The sequence below is a fragment of the Cavia porcellus genome, unplaced genomic scaffold, assembly GCF_034190915.1.
Source record: "Cavia porcellus strain 051 isolate PalLab524CR breed Dunkin Hartley unplaced genomic scaffold, mCavPor4.1 scaffold_32, whole genome shotgun sequence".
Classification (NCBI taxonomy): Eukaryota; Metazoa; Chordata; class Mammalia; order Rodentia; family Caviidae; genus Cavia; species Cavia porcellus.
The window spans coordinates 10474582-10493530 of NW_026947515.1; the positions used below are offsets into that span (position 1 = coordinate 10474582).

The window sequence follows — 18949 nt, forward strand, 5'->3', positions numbered from 1 at the left end:
GGTTGACAACATTAATCATAGCAGCCTCCAGACCTCCGTTAATCTTACTTACTTGTTTAACAATTGGACCTTGCATATAAACAGATTAGTAATGTTATACTAAGATGCTAAAAATTAAAATAATTGATTAAAAGATAATTAACAAAAATATTTACTTAAACATGTAGTTATTAGTAATATTGTCATTCTATACTGAGCTCAATACCCTAGTAACCAAACACCAACCACATAGTTATAAATTAACTGACCACGTGGTTCTGCTGTGCTGTAATGCGTCATCCCCCCACCTTAGTGACCTGTGTGCTATGTCAACTTTTGTTCCCCTTGTAAGAGACAAATGATGCTGTGTCAACCACTGTTCCCTTTATGAGAGACAAATGTTCCTGGAATTGGCAGACCATGGGCTATGAATTGTCTAACCACCCACTGTGAAATGTCTCTTACCTCTGCAAAGGGGAACAAAGGCCCACCTTATTTCTGTTTCTCATCACTATGTACTTAATGATCAATGAGCTAATCATAAATGAACTATAAAAATCAGTCAAAACTCTAACTCAGTTGCACAGTTTGCAAATTCCATCTGCACTGTGTCGCTGGGCCAACTAAAATAAAAGCACTTCTTTTAAAAAAGACGTTTTGCACCATTTGTCATCTTGGGGTCTTGCCCCGTTTTTTCATCATGGGGCCCTATTTTATTTGAGTAGAGTACAACAAAGAGCTGAGTGCCAATTAGTGACAAGGGAACTATGTGGCAAGGGGAACTTAGAGTGTGAAGTCCTCGGGTGTCCCTGCCTCACCAGAAGGAAATGTTTAATTGGATTAGGAATTTGGTTCCATTTCAGCAATAATTGTCACACCCATGCTTGGCAATATGATCACTTTCAGAATTCAGAAACTATATGAGTCTGAATGAGTAGCAAGCTTGTCTTGGAGAACTGATGCTAGCTTTTATTTCATCCTTACTCTGTTGCAGACCATTACTATCATTTAAATGTAATGTCTTCACTTTACACGGTAACTATGCTCCTTTTGTTTTCACATACTGGGTTTCTAGGTGGAAAATTAATAGAAAGGAGTGAAAATCATTAAGATGAAGTCTGCTGCCTCTAACACAGACTTCCGACTCTCTGTTCTGTTGTGTCCTGTCCTGGCCTGTTCTCAGAATATTTTCTGACACCAGTGGATTTTTTATTCCTGGAGGATTGAACCTTAATCCTGAAAATATTTGCAGCCCATTATGGAAAGAGTCCACTGATCCTTGAAAGAAAGCAGGGGTAGCCATGAAATGGCAGGGATAAATAAGAAATTTAGAGAAGACCTAACACCACCACTTCTCAAAATTCAATGAAATTGAATGGTAAATTGTTCTTCCCAATTCATTCCTGGAAGCAAGCATTACCCTGATACCAAAACCAGAGAACAATCCAAATAAGAAAGAGAATTACAGACCATTCTGCCTAGTGAAAATTGAAGCAATATCCTCAGTAACATACTGGCAAACAGACTGCAGAATATCATCGAGAAGATTGTACAACATGATCAAGTGGAATTATTCCCTGGGACGCAAGGGTGGTTCAACATACATAAATCCATACATATAATACACCGTATTGACAAATCCAAAAGCAAAAATCATTTGATCATTTCAATAGATGCAGAAAAAGATTTTGACAAAGTCCATCACCTATTCATAATAAAAAACCTACAAAAATCAGGAGAGATGATCTTTGTCTCAATCTGATAAAAGCCTTTTATTACAAACCAACATTCAACCTCATACTAAGTGGACAAAAACTGAATTCTTTCACTCTAAAATGAGGAACAAAACAAGGATGTCTACTGCCTCCGCTCTTATTCAATATAGTCCTGGAAACTAGCTGGAGGAATTAGACAAGAGAAAGAAATAAAAGGAATAAAGATAGAAATGAAAATGTTAAACTATCATTATTTGCAGAAGACATGATACTCTACTTAGAAGACCATAAAAATTCCACCAAAAGAATTCTAGTTAAAGAAGAAAATTCAGTAATATAGCTTGTTAAAAAGACAACACTCAACAATCACTAGATTTCATAAACAAGAATAAAAAACTCATGGAAAGAGAAATCAAGCAAACAATAACTTTTACAATAGCATCCAACAAAATGAAATACTTAGGAATCAATCTAACAAAGGATGTAAAGGATCTCTATACTGTAAACCACAGTACTCTCAAAAAGGAGATTGAAGAACAGATTCTAAAATGAAGAGCTATCCCATAGTCTTGGGTAGGGAAATTCAATATAGTGAAAATGACCATACTTCCAAAGCTATTGTACAGATTTAGTGCAATCCCAATCAAAACCCTGTAGCATATTTCAAAGAATAACACAAAATAATTCCAAAAATTCATCTGGAACTAGAAGAGACCTAGAGTAGCAAAGGTGATGCTTTGAAACAAAGGAAAGATAGGGTTCATCAAAATCCCTGACTTGAAATTATACTATAAAGGTATCGTGATTAAAAAAATAAGATGTGGTACTGACAACAAAACAAACAAAACCAGACCCAAAGATCAAAGGAACAAATTAGAAGATGGAAAAACAACCCCAGACCACTAAACCATCTTATCTTTGACAAAGGTGCCAAACAAAGTCATTGGAAGAAAAGCAGCCTCTTTAATAAATGGTGCTGGAAAACCTGGCTCTATACGTTATGAATATTATCTTTCAACGTGTATTAAGCTAAGATCAGAATAGATCAAAGATCTTATATTAAAACAGAAACATTAAATCTGCTGCAAGTTAGAGTAAGTAAAACTCTTGCAGACATTGATGTACGAAAAGACTTTATGAAGAAAACTTGGATTGAACAGCAAAAATCAAAGAGAATTAAGTGAGAATCTCACCCTACTGAAAAACTTTTTAACAGCAAGAGAAATCACTAACAGAGTGAAAAGACAACCCACATTGTGGGAGAAAATATTTGCCAACTCTTCCTCAGACAAAGTATTACTATTGAGAGCACGGAAAACTAAAAAATTACAGTCTTCCCAGATTTAAAGACCCAATCCAAAAATGTGCATCTGAGGTGAAATTCACAGTTCTCAGATGAAAAAATAGAAACAGCAAATAAATACGTGATAAAATATTCTGCATCACTCGACATTTAACAATTGCAAACTAAATAACACTGATATGTCACCTTGCTCCAGAAAAAAAAATGCCTACTGTCAAGAAATCAAGCAATAACGAATGCTGGAGAGGTTGTGGGGGAAAAAGGAATCCTTCTCCATTGTTGGTGGTAAGGCAACCACTGTGGAAATCAGTGTGGAGATTCCACACAAACTAGGTCTACAGGTCCCACTCAACTCAGTTATTCTCCTTCTGGGTATCTACCCAAAAGAATAAAAATCATCATACCACAATGATATATGTGCACCCACGTTTATAGTAGCACAGTTTGTGGTAGCCAGATCTTGGATGGAATGCAGGACCTCTAGCTTGCCAGCCAGGCGATTAAGCTAAATCCCTGGACCCTTTTTTTTACTTTTTTAACTTTCAAATAAAATGCATTTGGGAGAAAAAACAAGGACTGAGGTAAAGACTTTCAGTGCAAATACCCATCAGACGAGCTGAGGTCAACATTCCAGAAGACAGCCAGCTCCAGGAGCTTCCACCATCTTTCATTGGGGATCCACAGTTCCAGGGTGGGTTTTTTTTCTGTAATTATTCTTGGTGGGGAAGGCAGGCAGGAGAGCAGGAGCCAATCAGTGATGAAGAGGCTGGCTGTAAGAACTGTCCAATCAGGCGGGCCAAGGTAGGCGGTCTCTTCCGTGTCATGGCGTCAATTGCAAAGCCAGGGCAAAAAAGAGAGCGCTAGATGTTTGCTAGACCACTATTTTTTGCTTCTATTCACTGTGGACTGCTTAGAAAGAACCTGGGAGACCTCCAAACAATGCAATGGTGATGTTATGGGATGGGAGCAGTTAAATGGGGTGGAATCTGGTTGAGACCAGTTAGAAGTGGTTTGAAGGGGCTGGGGTTTAGCTCAGCTGCATAAGTGCCTGCCATAAAAGCAGGCAGTCATAAGTTCGATCCCCGGTACCAATAAAAAGGAAAAAGACAAAAAAAAAAAAAAGTGGCGAGAAGCAGCTGTGCTGTCTACAGCCTGTGTGCTTAGCCTCAGACCCTAAGGTCGTCTAGTGCTAGCAGTGAGTCATCCTCTGTCTCTTTTACCTCTCACTGGGGCCAGGACAGTTCTGGGTCCCTAGAACGCTGTCACCACTGTGATACAACCAGGCCACAAGGCCATTTTTGAAATCGCCTGCTGCCCTTGCTCCTCCAAGTCTGGGCCCAGGACGGGGCATGAGGAGAGCCTGATTCCGATGTGGTTTCAAGCTGGGTGCAGCTGTAATAAGCCAGGTCTCTGCTCTCATTCCTGTCAGCAACAGATCTGAAAGCCAGAAGTTTATAATTGTCTGTGCTGCAGGACCTCATAGCCACAACTGCTCTCCTTAAAGTTATGCATTTATGTATTTTGTGATCACCTAAATTTATACTATGTTCTCACATTTTCAACCCCATGACAGGTGTTGGCAAAGATTATGAGAATTCAGAGATGTGTAGTGATATACTTCAGTGGAGAAAGGCTTTCCAAACACCTGGTGAACTCCTGTGTATGATAAATAACAGTGCAAAGAATTTCTGAGCATTCTTTATGTGACACATGTGCTCATAATGTATGTTTGTGAGAACAGCCATAGAGGTTTGAATTTTGAGAAAAATGAAGCAGATATAAAAGTGTCATCAAGGCCAGGGTAAAGTGTGCTTGCTAAGGATAAATTCCAGAAAAGGCTGCGTGTTAAATTCTCTTTGAAAAATGCCTAAATTTAGTCATTTGCATGAACATATACACGTGATTTCCTTCTGAATGGAAAGGAATATGGGTGTCATCTCTGAATGAAGAGGTGATTTAATAGCGTGGTTGATCATATACATTGTTTAAATATGGAAATGCTCTGTAATGGACTTTACTAATTCGTGTAAAGAGATGCCCTAAATTGAAATTGTGCAGGGATATCAGTAGTTATGTCATGAAGGGTTTTCTGCTTAGGGTGGATCAGATGAGCATGGAAAGGATGTGGAAGTGACTGGCAGGACACAGTGTGCAAATAGCAGGACATACAACAGAGAGGGTCTTCACTGAAAGTCAGGTAGTTCTTAGGGTAAGCATGAAGTTAAAGTTAAATTATGATACCTTCCTTGAGGTGAATAGCACAAGCTCTGGTAAGAATCAGTATTCCACATCCCTGTCAACCCATGAATTCTGTGTTGTTCACTTGAGATCTAGTTTTGATTATCTTGAATTATGACCCAGTATCATGAAGGTGAAATTTGAATGTTTTTTGTACCAAGGATCGAACTCATGATCTCAAGCTTGCAAGTTAGGTTTTCATGCTGCTAGCTAAATACCCAGCTCTGAAACTGTTTTCTGTATGTTATAGATGATATCAACCTTGTTCCTCAGAAAATGTTGAATATTGTGCAATTTTTCTATATTGTATTGCTATAACTTTTTAAAGCAAACCAAAGGTGTCTTATGCAGTCACTTTTCAAGTTTCACATTGTCTGTGCAGTATCTCAGTGAGGGTTTCTCTATTTCAGACAGCTCTGTAACTTATGCTAGCCCCAAACTCAAGACAATTGTCCTGCATCAGCCTCCCAAGATATATTTCTTATTTATGAATGGAAAGTGATCATTTATTGACCCTGAGCTATAATTTGAAGCTTGCACCTGGTTTCATTGTTTATACGTTTTTTACCTACAGCAGTTTTCCATGAACATTTGAGTTATAATTTATGTACCATATTTGATGTTATTTATGTTTTGTTCTGTGAAACCAAATTCAAATATCAAAATGCTGCTTAAGTATATTAAGAACAAAGGACTGTTGCCTAATTGAGATTTGAAGAGATATCATTGGTCTTACATCAAAGTGATTGATGAGATATTTGTCTGCCTCTGTGCTTCAAGGATGCTGGTCCTGCAGGCTCTCACTATGAGCTCTGCATTAGAGACAATGCACAGCGACTCTTTTTTTTTTTTTTTGTCTTTTTTTGAGACAGCGTCTCACTATGCAGTTCAGGCTGGCCTTGAGCTCACTTTGCAGCCCAGGCTGGTCTCAAACTCGCAAGGATCCTCCCACCTCAGCCTCTGGAGTGCTGGGATGACAGGCATGAACCGCCAAACCCAGCACACAGTGACACTTGCAGTGACTCAGCAAAAGAATCAGTGCTCTTATTTGGCTGTTACATTAGCTGTGAGTTGCATTATGGCATCAAATTTGCTGTCTCAAAATATGTGTATGTACAAGCAATTAATCCCCAAGATTTGGAATTAAGATTTTAAGAAATCAGTCTCCATTCAGCTGTTATGTGGGTTTTATTTGTTTAGTTTAGTTTGTTTTATTGAGACAGGTTTTCTCTACGTACATCAGCTAGATTTGAACACTTTATGGAGTGCAGAATTGCCCTAAGCTCAAAGCAGCCATCCTGCATCAGCCTCTTGAGTGCTGGGATGATAGATATGTGTGGTTTTACCCTAGAAAATATTGAGGCTTGTAACTTAGCTGTGTTGTAGATTGGCATAATAGATGCCATCTTGAGCTTTGCATTTAACTAGTGCCCTGTATTTCACCCAGAAAAATGGAAAAATCACTCAGGGTTGAAGACCCAGGAGAAAAGCAAAATGAGCTGTACCCAAAGAAAAAAAATAACCTGCTCAACAAAAGAAGCAGAATACAGTTGTCATCCAAAAATTATTATAAGATTCTAGCTAAATGATTTCCAACAGGATCTTTTTGTGATTCTATCTTTTAAAATATCTGTAACTTTCCAGTTCAAAGCCTCTTCTTTAGATCCTGAAATGGGGATGGGGGTTTTTTATACAACTGGTCCTGAGACCAGCTAATGAAATTCCACATTTCTCAATTGGTTTGCTTGTCTTCCTATATTGTTGTTCACAAACTCAACTCAAGCTGCAGAAACCTTTACTGACACAAGCAAACAACAGGATTAAATGACATTGCCACTGAAATGAAAGAATAATAGTGAAAAGGAGAGGAGAAAAAAGACAACTGCCATGTGTTATAATGCCCACCTCTTTTCCCTAGTGATGAAGAGACTGAAACAGGAGAATGGCCATGTATTCAAAGACAGGCTAACCTACATAGTGAGTAGGCTGGCCAGAACTCCTAAGTGAGACTATGTCTTTAAATCAAAAAACTAAAATGAAAAACATAAACAACCAAGGTGACAGAAAGACTACGAAAAAAATTATAGAGCTGAGTGAAAGTTGACTTATGCAAAATGGGATTTATTGAATGATGCTGCAGAAGAAGGAAGGCTATGTAGTGGCATCCAGGAGGCAGTGACAAAAACAGATTTAGGAATGGCACCTACTGTGCTACAGCACAACAATGACCTCCTTCCTCCAATACATTTGCAGTTCACTAGAATGAGGACTTTTAAAAGCTCATGGAAGGGCTGGGGATTTAGCTCAGCGGCATAAGCACCTGCCTTGCAAGCAGGCGGTCGTGAGTTCGATCCCTGGTACCAATAAAAAAAAACGAAAAAGACAAAAAAAAAAAAAAAAAAAAAAAAGCTCATGGAAATCTTAAATTCATGGCAAACAAGCAGCTTGAAATCCAGGCTTTGGAACGTGGCCTTTAGCAGAATTTCATATTTAAATTGAAATAAGAAAAATATAATCCTGCCCTGTTTGATGTCAAATGCACCAAGTTTTATGGCTCACAACATTGAGAAAGGAAGTCACAAACCAAAAGAGGTTCAAAAATTTTCTTAGAAAAAAAGAGAGAAGAATAGCCTTGAATTTTCAGGAGTGGTCTTCAGTGTTTTGTCCACAGACCTATTGTCAGGGGTCATTTATACAGGAAAGCCACAATGTGGGTACAGTGTGGGTCTCAGACTACATTCAACCTATAAACTTATGGCTGCTTAACTAATATTATTCATCAGGAGAACAAGTCAGCCAGAAAAGGTATGTGGGAAGAGCCAAGGCATTTTGTGGGAACAATAGTCCAGTTGTTCTGGTCATTGACTATGGTGATTGATGCCCATCTGAACTTCCTGGAGGAGGTGGTGGTAACTATAGTACATTTCAAGCTGTTGTTTCTCTCTTCAGGAGCATGTAGACCTGGTCACTTCATCTTCACCTTCAGGTCTGGCTTTCTTCAACTGTGCCTGTAGCAGTGATTGTTGTATTAGTTTTTTGCATTGACTCTTGAAGGTTCCAGTTCCTCTATGATTGTATATCAATTTCTGTCTACATTGACATCCTTTGCTAAAATCACAATAGTATTTGAATGGATAAAGTGATGTTAATACATTTAAAATATTCATTAATACAGGCCAGGGCTTTAAGCTCAGCAACCAGAAACGTCTGCCTGGAAAGTGCTAGGTTGTAACTTTGATCCCTGGTACCTATAAACAAAAGTAATTTAAACTGCAAGGAAAGAAAATCATTTCATTTGTGAAAATGTAAGTTTACAAAATTTATAACTAAATATGTCAAGGGCAAATTAAACATTGTTAATAGTCATATTTAGTATCTAAAGTTGTTGGTTCGGGGGATTAAGGTCAGTGATACAAGAAGCTGCCTGGAGAGCACAAGGTCATGAGTTCAATCCCTCATAAAAAAAAAACTCGCATTTGTCAGTGATGCAGTGCTATGAGCACATTTATTGAAACTGATACTTGTTAATTAATAGGCTTAATGTTTCCTTTGTGGTCTATGAAATACCTGCAGATAACATGGCAATTACAGTAAATGATGTACTGTACCCTACAGGATTGCTATTTTCTGAGTTGTTTTTATTTTTTGTTTTCCCATATACTTGAAAGTTGAAAATGTTGGCTGATGCTAGCTAGAAAAACTGTGATAATCATTTTTTTCAATTTAGTGATATATTTCCCTATATCCATTAAGAACATTTTATTTGCTACAATTACCCCAAGTCAAATTGATAAACAATTCTTAAAGTTACAGGCAGCTGAGTTAGTTAGAAATACAGGCAACCATGCCATGATATAGTGGAATGAAACTCCTGAACTTCTATGTCTGGTATGAGTTTGTGTTCGCTAAAGTGCAAGAATGAATTTTAGGAACAACAGAGTTGAAGAGCAGAATATATTTATTGAGAGATAGAAAGTGAAAGTATTTTGCTCTAAATAGGATATTTTGGAATTGGGAGGTGGAACCAGGGGACTTTTACCTTGAAGTCACTTTCCTTTCCCCTATTCAACCTACCTGTGGCCAGAAAAGAATCTCAATCAGCTACTTGCATATCAGCAATGCCACCTTTAATTAAGCACCACCCAAGTCAAAAACTATATGTATGCCACCCACATATTTCCAGAAGAAAATGCCAGACCCCCAGTGGTTATGGGTTTCTCCCCATATACTTAGAATAAAGGCCATTTTGACTTTGTATTCTCTTTTTTACTACACCAAAAATTCTATCTGAAAGCTTCTATCTGAGAAAAACAGGAGGGATTCTGAGCTTGTAGCAAAAGACTGTGTCTTTTCTAGAGACCTTATGGAATAAAATCATGTGATGAGATAGGTTTAAAGTGGGTTAGATTACTGAGGAGTTAAATTAGCACAATAGAGAAGCAGAATATCAGAAATGTAAAACTGGCCTTTTATTTAAAGAATGTGGAGAGGAGCTCACAGCCACCAAGGGTTTGGCTCCCCCCCCCCCACTGACTATGGGTTTATGGGGTATATGTGACTTTTGACTGGATGTGGTGCTTGGAGGGGACATTGATGTCATGCTAGGAGCTGATGGGAATTTTCTTTAGGCCCCTGGGAAAGCAAGAGGAAGTTGTATTCAAGGAGAAAAGAGGAAGTGGCCATATGAGTAAGCATCCCTGATTTCACATTCTTCTACCTTGAACTACAACCATGAGGTCCTGTAATTGTTTGAAGGGCAAAGCTCTTTCAAGTACATCCTTTGGTTTAAATGAAGAAATCAAAACAAAGAATTTTTGCTATCTGTCTTTCTCCATGGCTGTTGGTAAACCATTCATAAGAAATATTTTGAGTCAATTTCTTAATGCATTGTCAATACCATAACCAAAATTACAGATCAGTTCAGTTTCAGAAAAAGAAGCAGCACTTAAAAGCAGGGTTAAAGCCTTCAATGCAAGTATTCATGGCATGGTGAGATCAACTATGTGTGATACAAACAATTACTGATTTCTCTGACTTCAAGAAAGAGAAACGTTTATACTGATATTGTTATCCTGAAATGAATCTCCCGGTCTACTATGTCTGATATTAGGTTTTTGTCCTGTAAAGTCAAAGAATGAATTTTAGGAACAACAGAGATTAAGAGAAGATTATACTTATTCAGAGAAAAAAAGCTGCCTGAGAGAGAGAAGGTATCCTGAGCAGGTTGCCAAACACTGTCCATTCTAGGGACCTTTATAGAGTAAAATCATGTGGTGAAGTGAGTTTAAGGTGGGGAAAACTAGGAACTCACAATGCAGATGGGCATAAGATGGGACAGAGTTATGGTAGCCAATAAGATTATAAGTTCAGGTAAAGTTGATTTAATTGGGAACAAAGGGGGAAGGGAGTGACATAGAAAGCAGGCATTCTTAGGCAGCTGTGTCTCTTCCCTTAGGGGTTTGGGAGGGTGACTCCTGAGTTCCTCAGGATGATAGGAACTATTTAGAATGTCAATCTTTAGGATAAGGATACATTTCTTTAAATGGTGACTCCTGACTTCCTCAGAGTGCTAGGGAACTATTTAGAATATCAATCCTTAGGATATGGATGAATTTGCTTATCATTTGTCTTGAGCCTTGGCCCATAGCATGAGGTGTCAGTCTACGCCATAGTTGCAAGGTATCTGGTCTCCTGCATGGGCTCCTTGGGGGACCTAGCCATGTCTCATGCCAATAGTATTTAAATGACTCAGGACCTTGTTAACAGCACTGTTTAGAAAATTGAGTACAGATGTCTTGTGCTCTGGGTGAATGTTCTGGGGATGACAGTGTGCAATGTATATACCATTGTTGCCCCCTGATTGACATGTTTTGGAATTTAATTTTAGTTGATGTGTTCTTTTTTCCTTGAAATCAAATGGATTTGAAAATTAAAAGCCTGAGGAAAGCTCTTCAGTACAAACACTCCTCTGTCGAGCTGAGATCACCACTGTAGAAGAATGGCAGCTCCAGAAGTCTCTGCAATACAGTCTATTATTTGGGATCCTCTCTTGCAGAGAGGGGCTCCTTTCTCTGTTTATTCTTGACTCAGAAGGAGGGCTGTAGAGCAGGAGTCAATCAGTGATGAAGGGGCAGGCTATATGAACTGTCCAATCAGGTGGGCCACTGCTGGCTGTGACTTCTGTCTGTTCTGGTTTCTCAGCATGATTCACCTGTTCTGAGTACAATAGTGGTAGCAAAATGTTTGCTGGATCTCATTTAGTACTTTTGATGTCCTGTGGCCTGCTTGGCAAAGAACCTGAGAGATCCTGTAGCCATGGAATGGTGAGGTTGTGGATAGGCGCCCAGAAATAGCGTGGATTGGGCAAAATCAGTTACAAGTGTTTAGCAGTAGTTCCAGTGTCTGGAGCCTCAGGTATTCAGTTAGCTCCAGCTCCTGAGGTCCTCCAGCTTTGGCCATGGGTCATTCACTATTCCTTTTGCCTCTTGCTGTTGGCAAGGGTAATTTGGGGTCCCCAGAACCCTGGCTTCACTATGACAGCAGCAGACTCAAGTATCATCTTTGAAATTCACTGCTAGCCTGTAAGTCCACCATCTTAGTCATTGGGCGGAGCTTGGGAAGACCCTGACTATGATGCTTTTGTAGCTTGTAGAGCAGTAATGATCTAGGTCTATGCTCTCTTTCTGCAGAGTAACAGATCTGGAATGTCCAGAGTTTATTAATGTATGTAATGCAGGGCCTCATAGCCACAATGGCTCAACTTAAACTTGGGCTTTTTTGTATTTATAGTGATCTCCTAAATTTATAGTATGTTCTCCTATTTCCATCCTCATGACAGGTAGTGACAAAGGTCTGAGAATTCAGAGATATGTAGTACTGTGCCTCAGCAGAGAAAGGCTTCGGAAACAACTGGTGAACTCCTGTGTATTATACAGATCAGTGCAAAATAATTTCTGAACATACTTAATTATTTAGGTGGCACCCTTGCTCACAGACTAGGTTTGTGAGAACAGCCATAGAGTTTTGAAGTCTGAGAAAAATGAAGTAAAATGTGTTATCAAGGACGGGGTAAAAATTTGTGAAGGACAAATTCCAGAAAGGGCTACTTCTTAAATTCTCATCGAAAAATGCCAAAATTTACACATTTGCATGGTCATATACATGTGATGCCCTTCTGAATGGAAAGGAATAGGGGTGTCACCTCTGAATTAAGAGCTGATTTAGTAGCTTGGTTAATAGACAGTTTAAATGTGGAAATTCTCTACAGTGGACTTATCTAAGTGGTGCAAATGAGAAGCCCTAAATAGAAATTTTGCAGTGATATCGATAGTTAGGCATGAAGGGTTTTCTGCTTAGGATGGATCAGAGGAGTGTGGAAAAGATGTGGAAGTGGGTGACAGGATCCAGGCAGCAAATCGCAGGACATACAACAGAGAGCGTCTTCACTGAAAGTCAGGTAGTTCTTAGAGTAAGTGTGAAGTTAAGTTGGGTTCTGATTGCTTCATTGAGGTGATCAACACCAGCTCTGGCAACAATCAGTATTCCACATCCCTGTCAACCCATAATTTTTGTGTTCCATACTTGAGATCTAATTTGATTATCTCTAATTATGCCCCATTCTCATGAAGCTGAAATTTTCAATTTTTTTGTACCAAGGATGAAACGCATGACCTATGCTTTCCAGGCAGGTGTTCATGACACTGAGCTAAATACGCAACTATGAAAATATTTTCTGTGTATTATGGACGATATCCACATTGTTTCTGAGAAAGTGTTGACTATTGTTGGAATTTTTCTGTATTGTGTGGCTATAATTTTTTTAAAACTAACCAAAGGTGTGTTATGCAGTCTCTTTTTAAGTTTCACTTTGTCTGTTTGGTGTCTCAATCAGGGGTTTCTATTTTAGACAGCTCTGTAAGTTAGGAAAGCCCCAAATTCAAGGAAGAAATCCTTCACCAGCCTCCCAAGATATATTTCTTATATTTGAATTGAAAGTGATCACTTGGTGACAGTGATGTTTAATTTACAGCTTGGGCCTGGTTTCATTTTATATACATATTTTTAAAATACAGCTGTTTTCCACTAACACTTGAGTTATTATTTATATACCATATTTGATGTTATTTATGTTTTGTTCTATGAAACCAAATTCATGTTTCAAAATGCTGCTTAAGTATATTAAGAACAAAGTACTCATTGGCCTAAATGAGATTTGAACAGACATCATCTGTAGTCTATCAACGTGATTACTGAGATTTTTTATTTAATTTTGAAATTGGTAAAATAGAACAGAACAAGGCAGCTTAAGGTCAACTAAGATCACACAGTGAAATTGGTACACAACTTCACAACAGGTTACTGGGATAACAGTAATAGGTATCACAGTATATTTTGTTATCTTTGTCATAGTTGTTCTTTAATCACATATATCAAAATGAGATGAAATGCAGAACATTATAGAACTTATCAAAACAGAATATTGAATTGAGCAGTACCATTAATCAGAATAGAGTGAAACAATAATAAAAATGTTTTCCTTCAAGGAGATAGTAGAAGGAAGTCCCCCTTATTTGCTATGGTCTACTTCCCAGGAGATGCTCAGATTTCTGGTTCCCATTTGCTAATGTGGGGTGACAGGAGAAGAGGGGTAGGGAAGTGGGGTGTTTGATTCTAGGTGGTGCATCAGTAGGTTCAGTGTTGCTTACTAGGGAGACAGGCTGGTTGTTTGGTTTCACAGCGCCCTAAGTTCCAACATAGAACGGATCTTAGGAGCTGCTGCTGGTTATCCCCCTGGAAGGGCTGCAGTTTTCCAGACTGCCACCTCTGACTAGGGAGGGGAGGTGCTTGCTTGGCTTCCAAGGCAATTGATGAGACATTTATCTGCCTCTGTGCTTTGTGGTTGCTGGTCCTGCAGGCTTCTCACTGTGAGCTCTGCTTTAGAGAAAGAGCACAGGGAATCTTGCCATGACTCAGCACAAGAATCAGTGCTCCTATTTGGCTGTTATATTAGCAGTGAGTTGCAATCTAGTATCAAATTTGCTGTCTTCAAAAATGTATATAGACACAAAATTAACGACCAAGACATGGATTAAAATTGGAAGAAATCAGTCTTCATTCAGCTGTTTTGTTTGGTTGTATTTGTTTAGTTTAGTTTTGTTTTATTGAGACAAGCTTTCTGTATGTATATCAGCTGGATTTGAACACCCTATAGAGCCTAGAATTGGCCTGACCTCACTGATGCCTACCTGTCTCGCCTTTTGAGTGCTGGGATTATAGATATGCACCACCACACTTTGCTTTTGATTCAGATTTGTAGGAGAGAATTTAAGATATAGCAAACCTGGGGTCTCAAGCTTCCTTTGAGAAATATATGTATGATCCTTTAGGAGGCGGTTATCTTTGAGGATGTGGTTGTGAACTTCAGCAATGAGGAGTGGAGTTTGCTGAGTCCATCCCAAAAGAACCTCTACAGAGATGTGATGGGTGAAATCTTTAGGAACATGGCTGCAATAGGTAAGGATGAAATCTTTTTTGGCACTCATGCTGTCAGAATATTGTTTGTTGCTCATTAGTGCTGTTTTGTTAAAAAGAATATGAAAATATTTTTAAAAATAGCTCAGACCTGGACACATTATATCATAAATCTAAACAAAATCTATTAATTTGTATGTATTACTCAACTGAGTCCTGGTATTTCTATGTCTACAATTCAGGAGGACTTGGGGATATCCAGGAAGCTGAAAAAGAATGCAAAATTTACTGGAGATACTTAAGGTAATTCACACTCACAAGGAGAGGAATGTTCTTGAGTAATTAGTGAGTCAGCAGAAAAATGACCACCAAAGAAATGAGGCACCATTCAATTTAATGTCAGTAATATTCTCCAAAGATGTATAAGCTAGTGTATATATGAGGGAATTAAATCATGAAAATGTATGACATTGCATATAGATCTGTATGAAAGGCATGCACTTTGAGTTATGACATTCTGCCTTCAGTTTTTCTACCCATATATACATGTGAATACAACACATTCATTATCTAACAATTGCTAAGATTGCAATAGAATGTGAAATAAAACTGAGTGCTCATGTTTCCAAGCCATGCTCTAGACAATCGGCGATTCTGACTAATATTCTTAGTAGGCTGGTGGAATGTTAGTGCACTAATTTTGAATATCAGTATGCAGTTGTCTCTAGAAACTGATCCCCTCATACTTGTCCTGGATATTTTTAAAATCTCAAAATCTGCATAAAATACTGATACATGCTTAGTCATATACAAAGCAGATCAAGTTATGACAGATCAGGCCTTGAAGCTTATCTATGTATCACTGGATTTGTGGAGAAGGAAAATTTTAATAGACTCTCTGTGATTTTACATTCTTGTAAACCCAGCACACTAGAGTTTGCAAATCTGTTTGCAGAATGGCAATTTCAAGTTCAAACTTCACAGCTTAATGATCTATGAAAATCTGTTAAAATAGATTTTTAAAAAGCTATAGATTTATGCTAATATATGTTGCTCATTCCCAGCCCAGAATGGAAAAAATGTGTTATATAATGTCAAAAAATAAATAATATAATGTCATTTGCCATAAGAATTAGATGGGTCTTTCACCCATCAATTCAGTGAAATAACTCAGCTATAAAACCTAAAAGGTCACTGGCTTTCTTTTAGAGGAGAAACCAAAATACAAAATGTGGAAAGAAATGAAACAGAGTTGTTAGAGAAAAGTAAGACTGACCAGATGGAAAAGGGAACTACAAGTTAAGGACAGAAGGAAGATTGTGATGGGGAAACATATGAGAATAATCTGCATGTGATACATATATGTACCCATTCCCAAAGTGAAGGTAAAGATTATGCATTTCAAAGTACCAACTTTTAAGATTTCCAAATGTGTACCAGTCTTTTGGGAATGGTTGTTTTCAACATATCTTACAAGGCCATTCTGTTGCTTCTTGGTCAGAATTTCTTAGCAGGCATTAAACACAGAACTTGATATTAATGCAGTCATTAAACGGAGACCAATTTCACAGTGAATTTTTTCTTTTTTTAAATTTAATATAAGGAAAGATTAAATAAGACAAAATAAGTAGAAATAATACTGCATTCAAAGTGAAAAAAAACAGTAACAAATAGCAAGATGATGATTACAAATGCTGATCATAGAAATAGTCATGAAATACAAAAGTGAAACATATCAAGTGGGGATTCAAACAATGAGACTGCAAACAGTTTTGTTCAACTCTTGAAAAAAGCTTAGTAATATGGTTATAAATCCTATATGTGATTTTTTTCTTTCCAGAAACGACAAGCTAGGGAAATCTTATGGACATACATCTTGGAAGCAGTGTAAAGAAGTACTTCTTTGTAATGCAGAAGGTAATGTGAATGTGAAAGAAACAGAAACACACCATGATGTTCAGATCCATGAAAAATATTGCAGTGCAGAGAAACCCTATGTATGTAAGCAATGTGGGAAAGCTTTTACCAGACCTGGACGTTGTAAGGCACATGAAAGAATTCACACTGGAGAGAAACCATATGTATGTAAGCAATGTGGGAAAGCTTTTACCAGACCTGAATATTGTAAGGAACATGAAAGAATTCACACTGGAGATAAACCATATGTATGTAAGCAATGTGGGAAAGCTTTTAACATACGTGCAAGTTATAAGGTTCATGAAAGAATTCACACTGGAGAGAAACCATATGTATGTAAGCAATGTGGGAAAGCTTTTAAAACACAGGGAGATTGTAAGAATCATGAAAGAATTCACACTGGAGAGAAACCCTATGTATGTAAGGAATGTGGGAAAGCTTTTACCAGACCTGGATGTTGTAAGAAACATGAAAGAATTCACACTGGAGAGAAACCCTATGTATGTAAGCAATGTGGGAAAGCTTTTACCAGACCTGGATTTTGTAAGGAACATGAAAGAATTCACACTGGAGAGAAACCATATGTATGTAAGCAATGTGGGAAAGCTTTTAACACACATGCAAATTGTAAGGTTCATGAAAGAATTCACACTGGAGAGAAACCCTATGTATGTAAGCAATGTGGGAAAGCTTTTACCAGACCTGAATTTTGTAAGGAACATGAAAGAATTCACACTGGAGAGAAACCATATGTATGTAAGCAATGTGGGAAAGCTTTTAACACATGGGGATACTGTAAGCAACATGAAAGAATTCACACTGGAGAGAAACCCTATGTATGTAAGCAATGTGGGAAAGCTTTTAACACACATGCAAATTGTAAGGTTCATGAAAGAATTCACACTGGAGAGAAACCCTATGTATGTAAGCAATGTGGGAAAGCTTTTACCAGACCTGGATTTTGTAAGGAACATGAAAGAATTCACACTGGAGAGAAACCATATGTATGTAAGCAATGTGGGAAAGCTTTTAACACATGGGGATACTGTAAGCAACATGAAAGAATTCACACTGGAGAGAAACCCTATGTATGTAAGCAATGTGGGAAAGCTTTTAACACACATGCAAATTGTAAGGTTCATGAAAGAATTCACACTGGAGAGAAACCCTATGTATGTAAGCAATGTGGGAAAGCTTTTACCAGACCTGGATTTTGTAAGGAACATGAAAGAATTCACACTGGAGAGAAACCATATGTATGTAAGCAATGTGGGAAAGCTTTTAACACACGTGCAAATTGTAAGGTTCATGAAAGAATTCACACTGGAGAGAAAGCATATGTGTGTAAGCAATGTGGGAAAGCTTTTAAAACACAGGGAGATTGTAAGAAACATGAAAGTTCACATTCAATATAAAACCAGTGTATATAGGCATCATGAGAATGGTTTCAGCACAGGTATATATTGCATAATGCATGAAAATCTTCACAGTGGGCAGAAAACTTACATATGGTAGGAATGTGGGAAAGGTTTCTGCAGAAATGCTCATTGTCCAATACATTATAAAATTTGCATGGTTGAGAAACCCTGTGTGTATGTGAAGAATGTGGGAAAGCTTTCACCACACATGGATTTTGTAAAATACATCTATGACTTCACACTGGTGAGAAAGCCTATGTGTATAACAATGTGGCAAAGCTTTTACTGCATATAGTCATTGCAAAACACATGAAAAAATTCACACTGGGAAGAACCACTGGCTATGTAAGCAAATGGAGACACTTTCAGCAGCCAGATTGTAAGGGAAATACATGAAAAAAACTCACACAAGAGATAAACCCTTTGTGTTATGGGAATACTCTCAGCATACTTGATCATTGTTACATATCTGAAAGAGCTCACTAGGCAGAGATGATATGTGGATTACCAATGTGAGAAATATAGCAATCCATGTTTCTTGTTAAATACATAGAAAAAGCATCACTGTTCAGACAGTTTAGATCTAAGTTTACTTTAAAAATCCCAAGGAGACCTGAAGAAATAATCAATACAGAAGTTAGATGTCAATATTTCTTCACAAATATTCCAGAAATGACAAATCTGTGGTGGGGCTCTCCTTAGGTGCACATGTTGTATGGTTTTCAGTTAATCACTTGTACCTCTCTAGATTTATTAATCTAGATGTTTTTGTGCTTCAACATGGCATCTTGTAATTAAACATGCTAAACTGAAATGGGCTTTTCACTTTCAAGTATGGATAGTGCCTTCATACTTAATATTTTGTCTTTAGAAGTTAAATTTTGTATTTTCTGAATTGTAATGTTGTT

At 37.8% G+C, this 18949-nt stretch overlaps 1 protein-coding gene across 1 annotated transcript; it reads left to right on the forward strand.

Moving 5' to 3' along the window:
- Window positions 1-9770: 9770 nt before the first annotated feature.
- On the forward strand, window positions 9771-17933 carry LOC134474498 (zinc finger protein 709-like; the record flags this gene model as incomplete). The annotated part of the gene is made up of 3 exons (XM_063242670.1): window positions 9771-9783; window positions 16552-17255; window positions 17340-17933. Coding segments are annotated over exons 1-3 (1311 nt in total), but the record flags the coding sequence as incomplete, so codon positions are not given.
- Window positions 17934-18949: the final 1016 nt, after the last annotated feature.